This window comes from Podarcis raffonei, chromosome 4 (assembly GCF_027172205.1).
Source record: "Podarcis raffonei isolate rPodRaf1 chromosome 4, rPodRaf1.pri, whole genome shotgun sequence".
Lineage (NCBI taxonomy): Eukaryota > Metazoa > Chordata > Lepidosauria > Squamata > Lacertidae > Podarcis > Podarcis raffonei.
This window is the reverse complement of record NC_070605.1, coordinates 24,651,523-24,672,282: the sequence shown is the minus strand read 5'-3', so window position 1 is coordinate 24,672,282 and position 20,760 is coordinate 24,651,523. Positions and strand designations below refer to the sequence as shown.

The window sequence follows — 20,760 nt, the reverse complement described above, 5'->3', positions numbered from 1 at the left end:
AAATCTTCAGTTTGGGTAGGGTCAATTTATGAAACAGGATAAAGAAGTAAAATTTATCATCATCATCATTATTATTATATTTTATTTAAAAGCATTTATAAATTGCTGAATGTTTAAAAATCTTAATCAGAATATAAAAGTACATGTAAACAAAACAGTATGATAAAAGAGACAAAAATCAGTAAAGTAGTAGTATAAAAACAGATGAAACACAGTAAAGATAGGGTCCAATCTTATGGGTCCAGGGCAGTAGCAAAAAAAGCTCGGTTTTTGTTTCACTACCTAGTTTGTATGATATGGTGCCATGAGTAAATTTCCCCCCCAGATCTCTTAAGTGGTCTTACAGGTCTGTACAGGGGCAGGGGATTTTGATCTGTTCACAGGTGACCTAGTCTATTCAGTGGATCAAGTGCTTCTTTCGTAGCCACCGGCTGACACGATCAAATACTGTATTTCCTTTAGTTCAGGAAATAGCAGTGGAGACAATGGCTGCTTCTGGGTGACCACTTTAATGAGCGTTCACTCTGATCTGTTTGTGGATTTATATGTTGTTAACAATTTGTCCTGATTTGATCGTGGGGGAGATTAGACAACATTGTGTCAACCTAGCAGGTGGTGTTATCCCACACTCCAGCGCATTTTCCTGTGACTTTCCCTAGATATAAAAAAAGTATGAACTTCTGGGGAAGCAGACATTTTTCACAAGAGCTCCAAATCAGCTTTAGTTGTGCAACCTGAATTTGTTGGGATGGGATAGAATTCTGCCTGGAAATAATGACAATCTGAAGGCGCCCAGTATTATTGCTAAAGTGTATATATTGATTGAAATGCAAGTAGGAACTAATGGGCCTCAACCCAGGCTCAGATACAGTAATGGGAAAATTTAGTTGGATTATCTGTGTTCTCCCCACCCTTCAAGTCAAGAAATGTATGTGCAAACTGGCTAGTAATTCCTGCACGGCAGGGGGTTGAACTAGATGTCCCTTGGGGGTCACACCCGATTCTATGATTCTAATAAATTTTGAGGACTGGTAACTTGTTTGCAAGTCTGCATATACTAGGGTTGTCATCTGGCTAAAGAAAACTTAGCTGATTGATCATATAAGTGTTAATCTATTTCAGCAGTTTATTATTGCTATTTATTAATTGCCTTCTGCGCAAGCATTTCAAAGTGATGAACAATAAAACCGTGAAATACAGTTAACACAAATGAAAAACAAGGGATAGTTTTAAAAAGCAAAAACAAAACGAAATTGACATCCATGTTAGAGACCCATTCATCAAGCTGGGAAAACTGTCTTCAGTTGTTCCAAAAAGGGCAGATAGTGGACACTTGTCATCTCTCAACAGGAATGCTGTACCGCAGAATAGGGACAGCCACACTGTGAAAGCCCTACTCTGAGTTAGTATGAAGCAGACTTTGATATCTTTGGAACTTTTAGGAGAGCCAGTTTCTCAAGTAACCTGATCCTGAGTTAGTATATATGAGAAAAAGATGTAGTTCTAAATTTTTAAAAAAGTTACTTGTTATTAGATTATGCATGCATATGTTGCGGGTGGGCATGAGTTTAGAGCAGGGGTCCTCATTGTGGGGCTTGCAGACACCAGGGTGCCCCCCCAATGCCCCCCATGGTGCCTACAAAAAGGTCCTGTGCCCTTTCCTGCTCCTTCAGATGTGGCAGCCATTTTGTGTTTGTCACACACCTCACAGCCACCATTTGTGACTAGCGCCTGCACCCCTTCCTCAAAATGTGCACACTAGTACAAGAAACCTCACTATTCTGTCATAGAGGCCTTCTCCCTTCTCACGCACTGGACTGAATGCCTCTTAACATATGCTTGTGATCTGCAGTTTATAAGTACTTATATTAAACACTTTGCCAAAATATTTTAAATTCCTTTATTTAACCGATTAAATGATGCCCTGACACCTATCAGTCTGTATAAGGTTACAATCTTGCAGTTACTTATTTGGGATTAAGCTCTAAGGAAGGGAGTGGTATTTTATTTTTTTATATTTGGTGGTGTCTCAGGAGACAGTTCTCTTTTCTCTGGATTTCATCAATCCTGCATGTTGGACATAGTTTAGTAGTGTATTTTTAACTAATCCCAGAATGTGTGCTCGTGCTGATATTTTTGTCGCTCAAACTGCGAGTGGAGAATGTTACCATGAAGCATTAATTGTGTTATAGTGGAACCTTATGGAAAGTAGGTTTCCTATAGTGAGTGTATGTAATATATATATATAGAGAGAGAGAGAGAGAGAGAGCGCGCGCGCGCGCGCGCGAGCTAGCAGCAGGTGCCAGACTGGGACCTCCAAGCAGCAAAGTCTTGTAAAGTCCAGACAGGATACTGTTATTAACAGTGGGCACATTACTCTCGTCTTTATCTTGTTGTTGAACCTTAAGCCATTTTTAAGGCAGAAAACTTTGAGTCTCCAGACATACATTTTACTTTCTGTATGTGAGAGAGGACACTTCCATAAGAACAAGTAGGATCTGGAACACAATAAATGCCAATTAAGACCAGAGATGTAATTAGTCTGTGGGCAAACAACTTTAGTAACTCTTCTGGAATAAAACGTGCTAGAGTCCAATAGTCTTCTATATTCCCTTACCTGGCGACCTCCACATTGCCAGCATGGAATATTCTGCAGACATTTCTCCCTTATCTTCTGAGAACTGGTGAAGCCATTTCTGCCAACCTGATGTTTTAGGACCTTCAGATGGAACTGATTTGGTTGTGGTGGTTATTTTTCCCCCTTTTGTGTTTTTCTTCCATACAGCTGCTGTTGTGAAACATTTCTTACATTTTAATTTTGTTTCTGTTTTTCATCAGAAAATGAAGAGCTTGGCCCAAAGGCGTCAATCAGCACCATCCTTGGTTCTCAGCAAAGCGCTGACCAAGTCCAGAACAAGTGTCAGGTAAGGTGGAATGTGTTGTTTCTGGCTGTACTTTTTTGCAGGTTTCCTGGCCCAGATCATAATTTGTTTTTGACAAGTAGTTAACCACACAAGGCTGAAACGCTGTCTGGAGAGAGAGATTATAAGCCACCCCCACAGCGGCCTTTTCCAGGTGGTATTGATTCTGAAAAGCACGTACATATATTGAGCAGAATGTGCTCAAGACTTCATAAACCAGGCTTCCCACATTTTAAGATATCTTGGATTAGAATGTTGATAATTAAAAAGTTATTTATTTACTTAAATGTATATCCTATCTTCCTTCCTAGAATGCAAAGGTGGCATTCAACTAAGTTTTATTCAGAGTAGACCCATTGACATTAAGGAACATGACTAAGATCCGTTAATTTCAGTGTTCTACTCTGAGTAACACTTAGTTTTATACTACCTCAAGGCAGTATATACAGACCTGCTTACATTTAGCATCTTATGAATTGCCCAGGGAACATTTTGTTCTAGGTTGGCCTATAAATGGCATACATACTTAATAAGATTGTCTAGTGGGGATCTTTGCAAGAAAATTAATTATTTGAAACCAGGTGAAGTAGTATACGGCCTGCAGGCTGCATGTAGCTTACATACCCTTTTCTGCAATTTTTGACCTCTGGGTTATAATCTGGGGGATAGCTGCTCCCGTGTAGTGTGTGGTTTCACAAAATTATGCAGATGAATAAAGTGCTCTGCAAGTGAAATTAGCATGATGTAAAGGTCAGTTTGCTCTCTGAGGACCCCTGTCTGATGCTGAGTGGGAGCCCATTGCTATTTACCAAATGAACATTTTCCTTCCACCCTTTCTCCCAATTGATCCCAGTCAGCGGTGTAGCTAGCCGCTTGGCTGCCGGGTGCGGCGCGTGTGTCCTGCAGCTGGGGGCAGGGCGAGCTGCCCATGGGGGCGGGGCACACTGCATGGAGCCTCTCCACTGCCGCCTCCTCAGTCGTAGGGCAGTTGAGGGAGAGGTGGTGGGCAGACGCAAGTCCCATGCTGCCGTTTTAGGCAGTGTGGAGCCTTCAGTTACCCAAGCCACTACTTGACTCCCAGGAGACATGTGTGGCTTGGGCACGCTGCAGGCCCCGCAGTAAGTGCCAGCCACATCTCGTTACGTTTGTAAAAAGTTCTGTGAGCCCAATTTTTATTAGTATTATTTTTTAAAACTCTTATTTTTGTCATTTTGTCACCGCCCTCAGTGATGACACCCAGGACAGCCCGCACCCCCCTTCCTCCGCCACTGACCCCAGTTTATCCTTTCCACCATCCTGAAGGCAGGTTATGCTGTAAAACTGTGTGTTTGATCTTAGGCCTTTCTAGTCCAACCTCTACCATGCTGCCTTTCCACTGAAGACATGGCTCTGTGCTGAAAATGATTGGTGGGAGTGTGGTTTCCTGCCTTACAACCAACCTACCCATTGTTTTGCTGTGAAAATTGTTTTCATTAGTCCTGAATATGTTAGTTGGCTTATGAAGCTTTGAATTGTGGAGATAATTCTGGCCGCAGATACAGTGGCGGAGGAAGGGGCCAGAGTGGAGGACCGCGCAGCCATGAGCAAGGGATCCTGCCACCGTCCGTACGGTGCCGTCTGTAGCGGTGCATGTGCTGCTGAGAGGTTTGCCCTGCCCCTGTGAGCGGTTCACCCCAGCCCTCATCACCCCACACCGGGTGCCGGAGAGCTTTCCTTCACCCCTGCGCAGTTATCCATGCACTAGGAACAATTGCAGATAACTCTAATGAGCTGTATAGGAGACTATCTTATCTGCTAGAGATTGTGGGTTTCAAACTTCCCATCTTCAGGGAACCACTTTCACATTGACTTGCCTGTCCCAGAAAGCCTGTCTACTGAATTCCTTTGCTTGTGCAGCAATCTGGAGCATATAGGGTGCAGTCAGTTCATGCTGAGCACTGCACTGTAAACTTGCTCTTCATGGACTGAGTGAACCATAGAGCACCTCTAGTACTTTTCAAGGTACTTTTCAAGGAAGCTTGTACTTGATAGACTCAGAGCTCAAACTAATTTCTATGACACTGCATGCGACTTGAGAGATATCTGGATGATAAGATTTAGCTAATGCTTGTGCAGCATTTTCTACCGGCATTGTCTGTCTTAAAGGGCTTATGTATCAACTATCCTCAGATTGACTGGCACTGGAGAGATATGTATCTCTCTCCACATTTTAATGTTCTATCCCAATAACCTTTTGAAGCAATTCCTACTAATTTATATGATAGTTCATATAATTTACAGGGATTGCATCTGTGAAAGTAATTGGCAAAATTACATAGGAGCACAGTTTCAATGAACTCTGAGCTCAGTTCAGTTGATTATTTTTTCTCTTACTCTCCCTTCCCCCGCTCCCCAAATTTCCTTCTCTGATTAACAAGAATTCATTTTCTTCATCAATAATCAAACAAATGGTGTTTGGATATTCTGGTCTGTGCTCGGTAAATGCTTGACTCTTGTGGATTGCTCCTTTTTATAAGCAGAAAAGAGCAATGAGTGACATGACCTCTGGTATGTTCAGATCTTCAAATATTTTGTTTTTAAAGCTGTCTTAATACTTAGCACCCTTTTGTAGGCAAAACATTGATTTCAAGCTTAAATGGATTATAACTTTATTCTGGCACTAAATCCTGTTGTTGATACTTTAGTGCACTGTCTTTTTAGTGGTTGATTAATGATCTGTAGGTTACAAAACTCCTTTCCAAATCCAATTTACATCTGTGGGGGATTAATATGAATAGCCTTTCCTTAGCAGTTGAGTCATTTCTGTATTAATTAAACATAATGAGGGAGTTTGGTCAGGAAATATTTAGAAAACCTAGTAAGTTTATAGCTTCATACCATTTTATGGTCCATTATCAAATGTCTTCTTAGTGCATGTATATAAACAGTACCTCAACATAGCATTGGCCTATGGGATTATCCCACTTCTTCTTCCTCCTCCTCCTCCTTTAAAAACTCTGAATGACTTTTTCTAGGATCCAACTATTCTAACGTCTGCAAGTAGGTGGTATTAGCATTTTATAGAAATTACAGCATGACTGTAATCATGCCCTGGTTAGATAAAGGTAGATCCTGTTGACTTAGAATCATAGAATTGTAGAGTTGGAAGGGAATCTCAACTAAAGCATCCATGACAAATGGCTATTCAACCTCGGCTTAAAAACCTCCAATGAAGGAGAGTTCACCACGTCCCTAGGAACTCTTTCGTTGCATTACTATGAGCAAGATAGATGGATATTTTTGTGCAAATCTGCAATTTCCATTTTGTAGAAAGAAACGTGGCAGGAGGCACCCTATTCTGCTCTGTCCCCAAGGTTCCAGGTTGATACCTTTAGAAACATTGGGTGGTGTTCCCCTGCAAAGAACGGCCCAGCCATGTTTGTTAATTTCATTGGGTGTTGTTGTTGTTAGTCATTTAGTTGTGTCCGACTCTTCGTGACCCCATGGACCAGAGCATGCCAGGCACTCCTGTCTTCCACTGCCTCCCACACTTTGGTCAAACTCATGTTGGTAGCTTCGAGAACACTGTCCAACCATCTCGTCTTCTGTTGTCCCCTTCTCCTTGTGCTCTCAATCATTCCCAACATCTGGGTCTTTTTCAGGGAGTCTTCTTTTCTCATGAGGTGGCCAAAGTATTGGAGCCTCAGCTTCAGGAGCTGTCCTTCCAGTGAGCACTCAGGGCTGATTTCCTTCAGAATGCAGAGGTTTGATCTTCTTGCAGTCCATGGGACTCTCAAGAGTCTCCTCCAGCACCATAATTCAAAAGCATCAATTCTTCGGTGATCAGCCTTCTTTATGGTCCAGCTCTCACTTCCATACATCACTACTGGGAAAACCATAGCTTTAACTATACGGACCTTTGTTGGCAAGGTGATTTCTCTGCTTTTTGGGTGTACTCTTGAGTAAAACTTAGTTCACTGCCACCCATTATTTCCTTTAGTAGCAAAGCTGGGTAATAATGCTGACATAGACATAATTAGAACCAAAAATGCGGCTACTGAGAAACAAGGGAGAGATATTGGAATCTTTAGGGGAATCCTGAGATTTGCAGAATTATTATTTTTTTAATCCCTAAGAGGACAACATTTTTTAAAAGCCTAGTGACAATTGATCGTGCTTAGCACCAACATATAAAGTTCAATTTCTCTTGGAAAAGGAAAGTGGGAGACAAAAGGAGGAGCAAAATGGCTTGATTGAGCTCCTTATAGCTTATAGTATTCCATGGGACGACTGGCACCAATATTTCTGGTTGGGACTAAAGATCACAGCAACATTTTCTTGCAGAGCCTCCTTGTATAAATATAATATAAATCTAGTTAAAACCAGGATGCAGCCTGCTTGCTGATGGCAGTGTACCAACTGACTATGGGAGGTTTAAGCACACAGTTGATAGGAGCCACCCTACCCCTGACCCATCATTATTATTTCAGGCTTGTCTGGATTCAGTATCAATTCGTTTTGCCAATTAGTAGTACTGATAGGACAGCATTTCAGTGCTGGAAGGTTTTACAAAATGCTTGCAGAATTTCCCCCTTTAAAATGGACTTTTGTGGGAAAAGCAGGTTTGCACTAGACATGTTGAAAATGACAGTCCAGGTTTCAGCAAAAACTGGATCTTGCATTTAAATCTGTGAATATCCAATAAAAGGATAGCTGGCTGCGAGTATGGTACACAGCTGTAATCCACTTGTTTACCGTTGGGACCTCATTGTGTGGGAGGCATCTCAATGCTAACTCGTAACTTGAGATATGCCTGAAACCAAATAATTCTGTTCTTTTCCAATTCTAGCAAAAATAAATAAATTACTAAATGAAGACCAGCTAACAAAGCCCTGGTGGTTTGAGCTATGCAAATACAGAACTTTTGGGCGAAAACTGTTTTGTTTTCTTCATACTTGCTTCCACTTCTACCCTGAGTGAAAGCATTTCAAAATTGATTTATTATTATTATTCATAGCCATGGAGGCAATATGCTTCTGAATACCAGTTGCTGGAAACCGCAGGAGGGGAGAATGTTGTCGTCCCGCTGAAATCTTGCTTGCAGGTTTCCCATGAGCATTTGGTTAGGCACTGTGAGAACAGGATGCTAGACTTGATGGGCCACTGGCTTGATCAAGCAGGACTGTAGCCTACCCGTCATCTGCATTGTGTGGCGAACAGGTTGCACTCTGGATGTTGTGGACTACAGCTACTATTATCTCTATTGGCCATGTTCACAGGGGCTGATGGGAATTGAAGTTCACAACACCTGGAGGATACCATGTTGGCTAGTCCTGATCTATATAAACAGCATGGTAGGGTACTGTACAAAGCACAGACAAAAACACAATAAAATTATAAAAGCACCAGCCAGCACATCAGAATAGAGATATGGAAAAACAAAGCAAGAGCAGCAGAGCAGGTCAAAGAGCAAAATTCTCTAAAAATTGCCAAGAAAACGAAGTACTGATCTGGCACCAAAACAACAACAATGTTGGAACCAGCTATTCTGCATGGAGAGGGCATTCCACAAATGGGACAGTACCACAAAAAACGTCTTCTGTGCCACTGAATGATGAGAACATGGTGAAGAGCCCTCTCTGAAGATCTGGATCTGGTAGGAGTTCAGCATATAGAGAGCCACAGTTTCCTCATTTTTGCTCATTTTTTACTTGGGTCTCCAGCTGTTTTTGGAGTACAATTTCCATCATCCTTGACCACTGGTCCTGCTAGCTAGGAATGGGACATGGATGGTGCTATGGTCTAAACCACGGAGCCTCAAGCTTGCTGGTCGGAAGGTCAGCAGTTCGAATCCCCGCGACCAAGTGAGCTCCCGTTGGCTCTGTCCCAGCTCCTGCCAACCTAGCAGTTTGAAAGCCACCAGTGCAAGTAGATAAATAGGTACTGCTGTGGCGGGAAGGTAAACGGTGTTTCCGTGTGCTCTGGCTTCTGTCACGGTGTTCAGTTGTGCTAGATGCAGTTTACTCATGCTGATCACATGACTCGGAAAGCTGCCTGTGGACAAACGCCGGCTCTCTCAGCCTGAAAGTGAGATGAGCGCCACAACCCCATAGTTGCCTTTGACTGACTTAACTGTCCAGGGGTCCTTTACCTTTACCTTTTACTTGCTAGCTAGGGATGGTGGGAGTTGTAGTCCAAAAACAGCTGAAAGGCCCAAAGCCACCCCAGTCTAGAATTATCAGAAATATATATCTGCAAAATGAGATTTTATCACTGCACTATGATTATTGTTCAGAGACCATCATTTTAAGTTAAGCAACCTGTCTGTACATTTTCTAAGAGAAGATGGTGTACTTTGTACAGGCTGTAACCTTTTAAAAGGTTTCAAGTAACTTGTGGTTTTGAAATATCCTTTTGTAAAGATGTCAGAAATGGAAATCCCTATGATAGGCAATATAATACAGTAGTCTAGAGATGAAAACTACTTGTTCTAAAGGAAGAATTTTTAATAGACTTTATAAATAAATGTATTAGAATCCTGTTTATAATTTGAAGTTTAGATTTGCAGACACTGAGAAAAGATGTGGGTTTTTAGGCATTTCCCTTACTTTCTTCCATCCATGTTGAAGAATACCAAAGATCCATGTTTCATGGAAATCCTGCAGTTGTTTAAATCACAGTAAATGATTTTGACATGTTATTTTATATCCCTGTGCCAAATGCTAAGTATTTCTAGATAACAAAGATCATGTGTATTATCTGGTAATGCAATAGGCTTAGCTCTACTATGGAGATACAGTGTGTACCCTAAAGAATTGCACAGAGCGTTCTCAAGGGTTTAATCAGAAGACATGTGGATCATCTGAGCTATGTGACTTGAAGTTGATGACGGAGATCTATTAAATATAAATTGCAAATTGCCAGAAGGCCTTAATTGTCCAGTCCAAGTAGACAGTGATTTGTCCAAACTATTGTGAATAACAGCTTTGCCATTCACATTATTTTACATTTGTTTAAAAATGATTTGTGTAAAATGAGTTGACCAAACTGCGGGAGGCAGTGGAAGACAGGAGTGCCTGGTGTGCTCTGGTCCATGGGGTCACGAAGAGTTGGTCATGACTAAACGACTAAACAACAACAATCATACGGTTTTCTGAATTTTGGTTGGTATTCGTGATAAACAAAAATTTAACTTTCTCACGAGTAATCATGGTACACTGAGCTGGTATACCTAATCCTCAGTGTTTGTCTTGTAGATTACCCTAAGCCATTTTAATGCATAGAGGAGAGGTTAAACTTGTGACCATGTTGGCTGGGATTGAAAGGAATTGAAGTCCAACAACATTTGCATGGGTCACAGTTTTCCCATCCCTGGTGTGCAGGAAGACCTCCCCTCTGGAATGACTACAGCTCTTGGAGAGCTGATAGCAGCTATAAATGAACTTGTCAAGATATTGGCTGGGTTCACATACAAGGGTAAAACATGGTTAGTTTTGTAACTCCGGTTCACTCAACAAATCGTAAGTCATCTCAAGATGAACAGACAAGCAGGGGTGTAGGTAGCTGCTCCGGCACTTGGAGTGGTGGGGGCGGGGCAATCCGCCCACGGGTGATCCGCGCATGGGGGCGCTGCAGTGATCCGTGCCTGGCAGGGGCAAGCCCCATGCTGCCATTTCGGGTAGTGTGGGGCCCGAGCCACCATGTCACTCCCAGGAGAGACGCGTGGCTCAGGCACACTGCAGGCCAGGCCCCGCGGTAAGTGCCCCCCCCCCGTGGTGTGCCATTTTGTCACCCCCTCAGGGATGAAACCCGGGGTGGCCTACATCCCCCACACTCCCTTCCTACGCCCCTGCAGACAAGCCATGGTATGGTTTTTTCCAAGGCTTGATTTGTTTTCCAGCCGCTATTACCTCATAAGAGCACCTGGGTTGAGGTGGCCAAATAAACCATTGTTAAGCAAAGCTATGAAGTTTGTTCATAATGCCAGATCATAAAGTAACCTTCTGCCCTGCAGAGTGTTGAATCAGATGTCCCTTGCAGTTCCTTATCGCTCTACAGTTCAATGATTCTATGAAGCCATGGCTTCATATCTGCTGGGCAGGGTTCAGACCTTCAGACAAACCACACTTTAGTTGAACAAATCATGGCTCAAAGTTATTTGTGAACCAGGCCACTATCTCAGGTCTTGACTCTCTGAATTCAAAATGTGTGGGATATACATGTTGTCTGTCTGAAATAATAATAATAATAATAATAATAATAATAATAATAATAATAATAATAATTTTATTATTTATACCCTGTTATTTTGGGTAGTTATAAAGTCACCGTAGTTGCAGTTCCTTCCCTATTTGTACACTAAAGAAGATAATGAGGCTTTTTGTATACAAATAACAGGGGAACAAATAGCAGGGGAGGTGGATAATAATGTCTTAATGCCCCTTGTATAAAAACTTAGGCTGATTATCTAAAAGGAAAATAAGTTCTACCTAGCTTTATCCATGACTGGTTTTCTATACAGGAAAGTGCTCAAGCATGCAGTCTTTGCCATGACTACTTACAATTTCTTTCTAGTTGTGTAGTCCAGGAACACTTTTACTTCTCTATCTGCCATTTATTTAGACCAAAAGTCAAGAACATCATAGGCTTTTTTATGATTTTCAATTTTCTTCATCCTGAAACCTGTTGTTCAGTGCTGGCTGACAGGACACATAAATGGGGTTTGAGCCAAGTGATCAGCCTGATGGAAAAAATGGGGTGAAGCATGATGCCTCTTCTCTCCCACCTTATCTCCATCCCAGCTGCCCATCTTGTTTTAGGGCAAATAAAAAGGTCAGATTCAAAAGAGCCTTTACAAAGGACAGGGAACGTGGAGCACATTTTTTTCAAGAGGGAAAAGTACAACAGTGATGGCTATGGAAGCAAATGATAACTACTGAAGGTACCACAAGCCGAATGTTTACTGCTTTCAAAGCAGTCCATTCCTAAGTGGAGGTGGAATATGCATATATCAGAGAAGAAGGAGGAAGACGAAGTTATTTTCAATGCCTGGGAACTGCCGTGGAAGAAGGGAGACTGTGAAGCATTTTAATTTTGTTTTGAGAGGCTGTATGTGTGATAATGAGAGCAAGCACTCTCCTTTTACCTGGTTATATCTTTTAGAAAATAAACTTTAAGATGGCACCAAACCCTCATTGGCATTGTGTTTTGCCACCAGTTATATGGGCAATATTCAGGAACTTGTGTTAAACAGTTTCCCCCAGACACAACATGTATGCACACTATTGTTGTGCTTTTGGATGGGAGGTTTTTAATATTAGCAAATATTCCTCCAATAATGCTATTCTCTGTGCACTCATTTGGAGCTAAGCCCCATTGGAAACACATAAAGATGCATAGGTTAGTTTGGGATTACTTAAAAGGACCTCACAACCAAGGTCCTTTTGGGGGAGGTTTGTATTATATGCACTGAGAAGAGGTTGAGTGCTTCTACATAAGCACATAAGACAACCTCTGCTATTGAGTTTCAGAAGTTAAAGCTTTGAAAATACAGCACACTCCCCCCCTACAGCCACCTTTGCAAGCAGCTGAAGAATTGCTATGTGTAATATTATCACATTGAGTAATTGTGCTATTGTATCTTCAGCTGCAAGTCATAGACAGACCCTGCAGGGAGCTCTACTGAGAGAGAATTACAATAATCTAACCTCATAGTTATGAGGGCAAATGTTGCTCTTATGGAGTTGTCCCAGAATAAATAAGGATATGACCTGCACACCTAAGAAAACACCTTTGCTCATCCCTGCACTGGCCTGCATAGTTAGGGAAGAGATATAGTAAAATCAAGTGACCAAGTTCTTTTAAAAGCCAGAGACTAGAAGAAAACCCTGCCCTTTCCTCTTTTGATGTTTATCTTCCAGCAGAAAGCTAGTGCCTGACAATACATATAATTTCAGTATTTTTCCATTTACTTAGATTGGTAAATCTGATAAACATGGCATGGGGTATGATATGGGAAAACGTGGGGGGGACGGGACGGATGGACACCCAGAAAAATAAAACCACAGCCATTCTCATGTACTGAGAATATATTACACCTCAAAACTTGAGCAGTTTAGCTCTGTAATAGGAACAGCTTGAACTTCTATCCTTGCTACTTTGTTTTTCCAGTTTTGTTTTCCTCCCTAATTTTTCTCTTGTTCATACCCCTTGTAGCAAACTTCAAATAGCAGTTTCCTGTTTGGGATGTGCTACCTGCATCCTGGAGTGCAGGGCTGACCTAGGAAGCCTACTATGTGCCAAGTCAGTGCTTTGTTCCCTGTTACGTAGACCATACTGGTGTGGTTGGTGCTGTCATGCGGCAGGATGTCTTTACCCATGCGCACAACATTCTGCGCATATGAAATTGGCATGCTAGAGAGAAAACAGGAGCTCTTCTACATTAAACTCTCATGCTTCCCACATAACAATCAGAACTCATGGGTTAACTTTCTTTGGAATGTTTCTTTAGAAAGTTAACCCATGAGTTCTGGTGGTTAATGTTGGAAATGGCTTTGAGCCCACTCAAGAAACAAATGGCAAAAAATATTAGCAGTCCAGTTCCAAGCTTGGTTCATTGGAAGTCATAACACTGCCCTTTCTCAAAGTCAATGTGACTGATATTTCCCTGTGACTTTAGTATATCACGGCTGGATCCTAAAGGAGAAAAGATAATAGAAACAGATCTAGCTATGTATAAAAATGTGGGAGTGGGCAGAATGCCAGTAAAGCAGGGCGCTTAGTCCTCCTCATATGAATTCAATTACACCCAGTTCAAATGACTGACAATGCTATTGCACAAAATGAAATTTTGGATCCTCTAATTCCTGTTTCATTTGGGTCAATTATGATGCTAGTATGGGCCCCCCCCCAAAAATTCTGTGCACTTGAACGCAGGGTATTTTTTGTGCAATAATAACGAGATAAAGTTTCATTAAAATTGTTAATAAGGGACAACATGAACTCTCTGAGGCCTCCAGTAGGCTCTCTCCTCCCTCCCTCCACCCCAACCTCCAAGTTAACTTACAGACTTGAAATCCCTGTCCTCCGCCTCCTCCTCCTGTGGTTTTCTTCCTTCTGTTTTTGTAGGACGTTTCAATTCTACGGTTATTACATAAAAGTGGCTTATGGCTGTGTTTGTACACCTGGAAAGTGAAACGGGTTGTTTCTACACACACACACACACACACACACACTTTTTTATTAGAGCAAAAGCTAGAGTGAGGAAAGCAAAAGGAAGAAGGAAGGTTCCAAAAGTACATTTTCTGAGAATAACTTCGTTTTATCCAGTGTGGATCTATAATCAAGTTTTCTTTCTGCAATAACTTTGCCCCTTCTAAATCAAAGGGAAGATTGAAAATGTTTTGCCCCAGCTCTGAAAATGCATTCACTGAATTAAATTTCTAGACTGTTTATTAGACCAGCATTTGACCAGTGTTCATCATACCAAATAGGGCATTAAGAAAAAGAAGAAAAAGAGTAGAGCTGTGACTAGCAGAATACAGTCTCCAACCAAAGAAGTTTCTGAAACTTTTTATTGGAAAAGTAGAAGGATTCCCAGCTAAGTGACCCATTATATACTGCTTCTAAATGGGCTTAAAATGAATTACTTGCTCTGTGTCTGCCTTTTTGCACAGCAGGTGAGTTTCAAGAATGGGGAAGACTTTCTCTGTCGTCTTCTCAACCAATCAATTCAATACTTCAAAATAAGAACCTGCTACGGTTAGGTTCTCAACAGTCCAGTTGGCGTATATTTGAATGTCAGCCTCACCCACCAGTCTCTTGTACCAGGTCATATGGAATCTGGGTCATTCTGCGTTTACCACAGCTACCAAGTACAGTGGTACCTCGGGTTAAGTACTTAATTCGTTCTGGAGGTCCGCTCTTAACCTGAAACTGTTCTTAACCTGAAGCACCACTTTAGCTAATGGGGCCTCCTGCTGCCGCCGTGCCACCGCTGCGCGATTTCTGTTCTCATCCTGAAGCAAAGTTCTTAACCTGAAGCACTATTTCTGGGTTAGCGGAGTCTGTAACCTGAAGCATAAGTAACCTGAAGCGTATGTAACCCAAGGTACCACTGTACAGAGGAAATGATTTAAAGTGAATAATCACTTTAGTATAACAGAATAATTCCTATCCAGTGGGACATGTATTTAAAATATTGTCTAAAGCTCTACAGATCAATCAGGGTTATAGTTATTCATGTTAAGAGCGCATCCATTGTGGACAATTTGTGCTTGGAAATTTTCCCACAGTATCCACACAATACCACCCTGGGCTCCTCTGAGAGAAAGAATGGGATATAAATTCAAGAATACATGAGTGAGTGTTGTCATCAGAATGCTAGACCATACTTTTTTGCTTTGTTTAATCTGGATTTCCCTTTAGTGCAGAAAATCTGGTGAGGTAGAAATAACCTGATATACTCCTGTAGTCTCTGCTGCTGTGGAATCTTCCCTAGCACGCTTTTTGGATGGGCTGTTTGTCAGGTGTGGTGATGGTTCAGGGGATAGCATCTTTCGCCACACCTGTACACCTCTTTACTCCTCGTATGAACAGATTTGTCAAGCTCTGTAATTATAAAAAAACAAGTCTTCAGGGGCTACTTAGTTCTCTGAGTGGGGTTTGTTGATATTCTACTCTTTCTGCAAATTAAGATAGTGCCTCTTCCTTAGCCTTCTCCAGCTGATAATCAGCATCAGCTTAAAGCACCCAAGGATCCAGTTGTGCTGCTGGGAACGGTGAGAGGATTCAAATAACTCTTGAGCCACCTCTAACTGCTTTTGCAAACTTCCTGAAGATTGTTCTGCAGTAGGAGAACATTTTTTTTTTTGGTGGGGTGGACAAGAAGAGGCAAGCATGTCTGTGCAGAAGGAAGCCCTCTTGCCCCCTCTAGCTGGTTTCAACCCCACCCAACCATTCTGATGCTACAGGTGACTCTTGGCATTACTTAATTTACAGAAAGATTGACAGGACTAATTTAAAGCACCGATTTACAATTAACATAATTTTGTGGTTACCAGAATTAAATAGAGAGTAAAGAGGGGAAATATGAAATGCAATTTAAAAAGATACAATTTAAGGTAATCATGGACTGGGAGGGAGTCAAGTGCTCGTGAGAGCGGAATATAATGTGAAAAATTTGAGTATATTATATTTATATAAAATGGAAACTTAATAAAAATGATTTTTAAAAAATAGAGAAAGAGGCAGCCCCATTTGTTTTTATTACACTTAAAAAAAAGAACATGCAAACTAAATAGATCATAGAATAGAGTCATAGAATCATTGAGTTGGAAGGGACCATGAGGGTCATCTAGTCCAACCCCCTACAGTGCAGCAATCCTCTGCCCAACATGGAGACTCGAACCCACATCCCTGAGATTAAGAGTCTCCTGCTCTACCAAATGAGCTATAATCCTGCAGGATAGGGGAAGGGGAAGTGATTATTGGGAGAGACCAAAATTCACACCTGGGATATATTCTGTCATACTCCATGCACTGGTGTGGACAGCCCAAGCCTCAAAGTAGCAATGGATATGTTGGTTGAAAAAACAGAAATGCGTAGACTCTCATGTACCAAATGCGCTCCCAGCAACTGTAGATTGGAATGACCCATTTGCAAAATACAGCCTCTGCCTGTACAGAGTCTAATTCTGTGGTCTTGATTTGACCTTCCAGAGGCTGTTCAGTCTTTTAACATTCAGTTTGAGTTCCAGATTCCAACCTGGACTTCAGTTGTATTGAAAGATTTCCCTGGCACCAGTGGTGGAGCTAATGCTTTTTCTGAAACAATGGCGTAGGGAATGTATATCATACTGTGGAATATGGCATCTGGCCTGTCAAGTGGAATTGATTAACTAGAAAAGAGAATCTCCAGTTCAGACAAGCTGCATATTGCATATTTATCTGTAGGGGCTTCAGTGGTAAAAACAGAACTTCACAATACTGCAAACACCAAGGCATCCTCTTCCTATCATGGGAGGAAGAACTGTCTGGTTGAGGTGCCAAAGGTTTCCCATTTGTAGATCTGTATCCTAGTTTGGAAATTTTGAAATGTACTTTTAACCCAGTGTACACTTTTGCAGTTTCGTTTTACTTGCATGTATACATTCAGAGGGTTGAGATGTTAAACAGTGATGAAGAATAGGGTTTTGTTTTTTCAGAAAGAAGAATCTAACCTTTTTCTTTTCTCTTCTGAACTCTGTTATTTGAGTTCAGGATCTAGTTGTTGTGATCGACATGGAAGAACAACAGAGAGATCTTTGTACTATTTAAAAGACATAGCAGTGCTATTTAATTGATGTAATTGTTACAGGAATGCTGCACAAGGTGACTTCTGCTATGAATAAAACTTTAATGAGAGTGGTGGTTTGGGAACAGAGGGTCGATTCTTCTGCAGTCTCTGTTTCAGCATACATCTCTCTTTCTATATTTATAAATCATCCTTCTGGGTTGATAGGTATGCTCTGTAGACAAGTTGCTTCTACTCTTTGGCCTGGTTGAGTTCAGTGTTTGGGGTGGGATAGATGCCCTCTGAGTGATCGCTCCTCCTCCTCGGTACTGTTGGCGCTGCCCATCCATTTGTCCTCTTCCTTCAGGCCCAATTTCAAAGCCGTGCCAGAGGGAGAAGGTAAGGCAAGTGGGGACTCCTGCTCCTCCCCGCTGCCACTGTTCACTCACCCAAAGAGTATAGCAGGTGGACAGGCAGCAACAGCAAGGAGAAGCAGGGCTTGAGCTGCGCTAGATTGGGCTGGTGGGAGTTGTAGTTTAAAACATCTGGAAGGAACCAGGCTGGGGACAGCTGCTCTAAACTATGGAGGATTATCTGTGCTCATGGATTTTGCTGCTTAAATTTTTACTACAGAACCTTGAAAGCCATTTTCTCCCAGTCTTGGATTCTTTCATCTTGCTAGTGCTTAAAATCTTTTTCCAGATTCCTCTAGCCACCTCTTTTACTTTTCACTTCAAACATTAAGCACTATGCTCTGGCTCAGGACTTCTCTCTCTCTCTCTCTCTCTCTCTCTCTCTCTCTCTCTCTCTCTCTAAGTTTTTTTTTATGATTTTATACATTTTAATAATTTTATAACCATTTTAACATTTCAAAACTTGACTTCCTTCCCCCTCTTTCTGCGGTTCCTAAAATTAATTTTTAATATTTTCTGCATATCCAAATTAACTTAATTTGCTCAGGTTATTACAATAATCTGCAGGTTATTACAATAATCCTGCCAATGTTCTTATCTGTTTGCAGTTTATTTGTAAATATTCAATAAATCATTTCCATTCTTTTATAAAAAGTTTGTTTTCTTGATTTCTTGTTTTTCTGGTAAGTTTCGCCATTAGTGGCTCAGGACTTCTCAAAGCACACCTGTTCTGAGGCGTGCCAGAAAGGCAGGTAGACTTACAGCTCAGGACCGCAATACCTCAAGGACTGCCTCTCTCCATAGCAACCTACCTGGACCCTGAGATCATTATCTGAGGCCCTTCTGCATGTGCCGCCTCCACGAGAGGTTTGGAGGATGGCAACATGAGAACAGGTCTTTTCTGCAGTGGCTCCCCGTTTGTAGACTGCTCTCCCTAGGCTGTTCGCCTGGTGCCTTCATTATACATCTTTAGATGCCAGGCAAAAATGTTCCTCTTCAGCGAGGCCTTTGGATGATTAACATCTTATCCCCCTTTTAAATGTGGGAGGGGATGCGAGGAAAGGAGAAGAATTGGTTTGTTCTTTTTGTTCTCGTTTTTATCGAGTATTTTGTGCTTTTATAATGTATTTTTATGTTTGTGAACCACCCTGAGATCAGCCAACAAAAGGCGGTATACAAATTTAAATTACAACAACAACAGTATTTATCTACTATATTTTCACCATGCTTTTTCAGGCAGTGATTGGGATGTGGAGGGGAAGGTTAGAGGAGAAAGATCAGTTCTTCAAGGCCAGAACAAAATGGTGATCCATAAGATGGCTTTAAATCTGGTTCTGGCCAGTTCGATCTGTCTGTTGCTGGTGTTGTTGCTTGAATAACAACAGCTGGTGGTTCTTGTTCCACCAACCGATGGATGGCATCTGGTTGTTCTGCTAGTATCCTTTTGAATAGGCAACTGTCATTTGGAGAGGAGTTGTGGTAGAGCGAGTATTGTTTGATTGTTGCAGCCACAGTGATCTTTCTGGTAGAAGCGAAAGTGCCTTTCTAGCGATCCTTGGTCCCTGAAATATACTCGGAGTTGAAAGTGGATTTCATGCTCTTTATTCAGCTCATAGTGGTGAGGAGGAATGGAAGTTCCCCCAGAATGTCTGCTTCATATACATTATTTACACAATGGGCCCCATGTGATTGGCTAATTCCAGGATTCTCCTGTAGGCCAATCAGGTTGCGGATTCACTTCCACCTGGAGCTGGATTGGGTGGCTCCTGTGGACCAATCAGACTGCTGCATTCTGGGTCCTATTGTTCTAGGACCAATCAGACTGCTGCATTCTGAATCCTATTGTTCTAGGACCAATCAGACTGATGCATTTTGGATCCTATTCAACTCAGTACATAACAGTCCCCTAAGAGGAAGAGTGAGTAAGGCGGCACAGGTAGAGTGAGTTTGAAGCAAGCTCCCTGTTGCTGTTCCTTCTTTGATTGTTGGAGCCACAGTGATCTTTGGAGAACAGTCAGTCACCATTTGACATACTGGCTTTATTAAGCTATTTTGCAAGGCATTTGCAAATAGACGCTGATTTCCAGTGGTCTGGCAGATCCAAGCTTTTCCAGATGTTGTTGGGAATTGTTTTGTTTGGCTATCAGATTCTGCTTTTTGTTTTTTGCTCATGTGGATAATTGGTGTTTTTTATATCACGGAAGTTTGTACTTCTTGATGCGCTGTTTTAACACCAATAAACTTATGCTGATAATAAAATCCTGATTCCTAGCTGCATCTTTTCCAAAAAGTGCTTGTATAATGGTATTATGATAGTGGCAATTTATTGTCAATTCCTTTCCTAATCATTGCTAGAATTGAATTTGCCTTTTTCACAGCTACCACACACTGAGTAAGTGTCATCACTGAGCTATCCACTATGACCCCAAGGTCTTGTTTCTAGTAAGTCACCATCATGGGTGTAGCCAAATGGGGGCAGGGAGGGCAGTCCACCCCCCCATATCAATAAATAAAAATACATAGCAAGCTGAAGTTCTGCCCCCCCCAAGCAAAAGGCCTGCCTCCCCCAACAAAATCCTGACTACGCCCATAGTCACCACCAGTTCAAAGCACATGAGTGTATAGGTGAAATTTAGGGTGGGGGTGTCCCAGTTTTCAACAGGAAACTGACCCTGAGCCCAAATCCTGCTTGGTAGGGGCCCATAGCTGCTTTTTCTTCAAAATAAGTGCCCAGTTTTTAGCACACTTCCCCTCAGAATGAATACAGGTGTTTGACCAGTCTCTTGGCTGCTGCCCTACATTGGCTCTCTAAGGAAGATAAAAATTCAGCTTTCATCTGTACAGGTGAAATGCTTATTTAAAACTAGATTTTAAACTGGCAACAAAATGTATTTCGGGCACAGAGGGCTGCATCCTGTCTTAGTAGTGAAGAAGGGCATTGCTGAAGGGCCCTTTCTTTTTCTTTTCCAAAATCATAAGCTTTTTTAATCACAGAAGTACTTTGACTGTTACAGATTGGCCATTGTTAAACAAAAGGGCCGCATTCTTGGAATGAGGCTGTCCTAGAGCTGAAGGGATCCGGTTGATGGTAAAATTTCAAAACAAGGTTGGCCGTCCTTAGGAGAAAGGAAGTTCGATGCTTTCCTGCATCCGTGTACTGTCTATTAATAGTATA

General features: G+C 41.7%; 1 protein-coding gene across 5 annotated transcripts in view; it reads left to right on the top strand.

The window, feature by feature from the left end:
- ARHGAP20 (Rho GTPase activating protein 20) overlaps nucleotides 1-20,760 on the top strand; it is a 75,063-nt gene that overhangs the window by 16,318 nt on the left and 37,985 nt on the right. For all 5 annotated transcript variants that reach the window (XM_053385804.1, XM_053385803.1, XM_053385806.1 and 2 more), the window contains exon 2: nucleotides 2,839-2,924. In XM_053385804.1, the coding sequence (XP_053241779.1) occupies nucleotides 2,839-2,924 (86 nt within the window). The remainder of the gene's footprint in view (nucleotides 1-2,838; nucleotides 2,925-20,760) is intronic.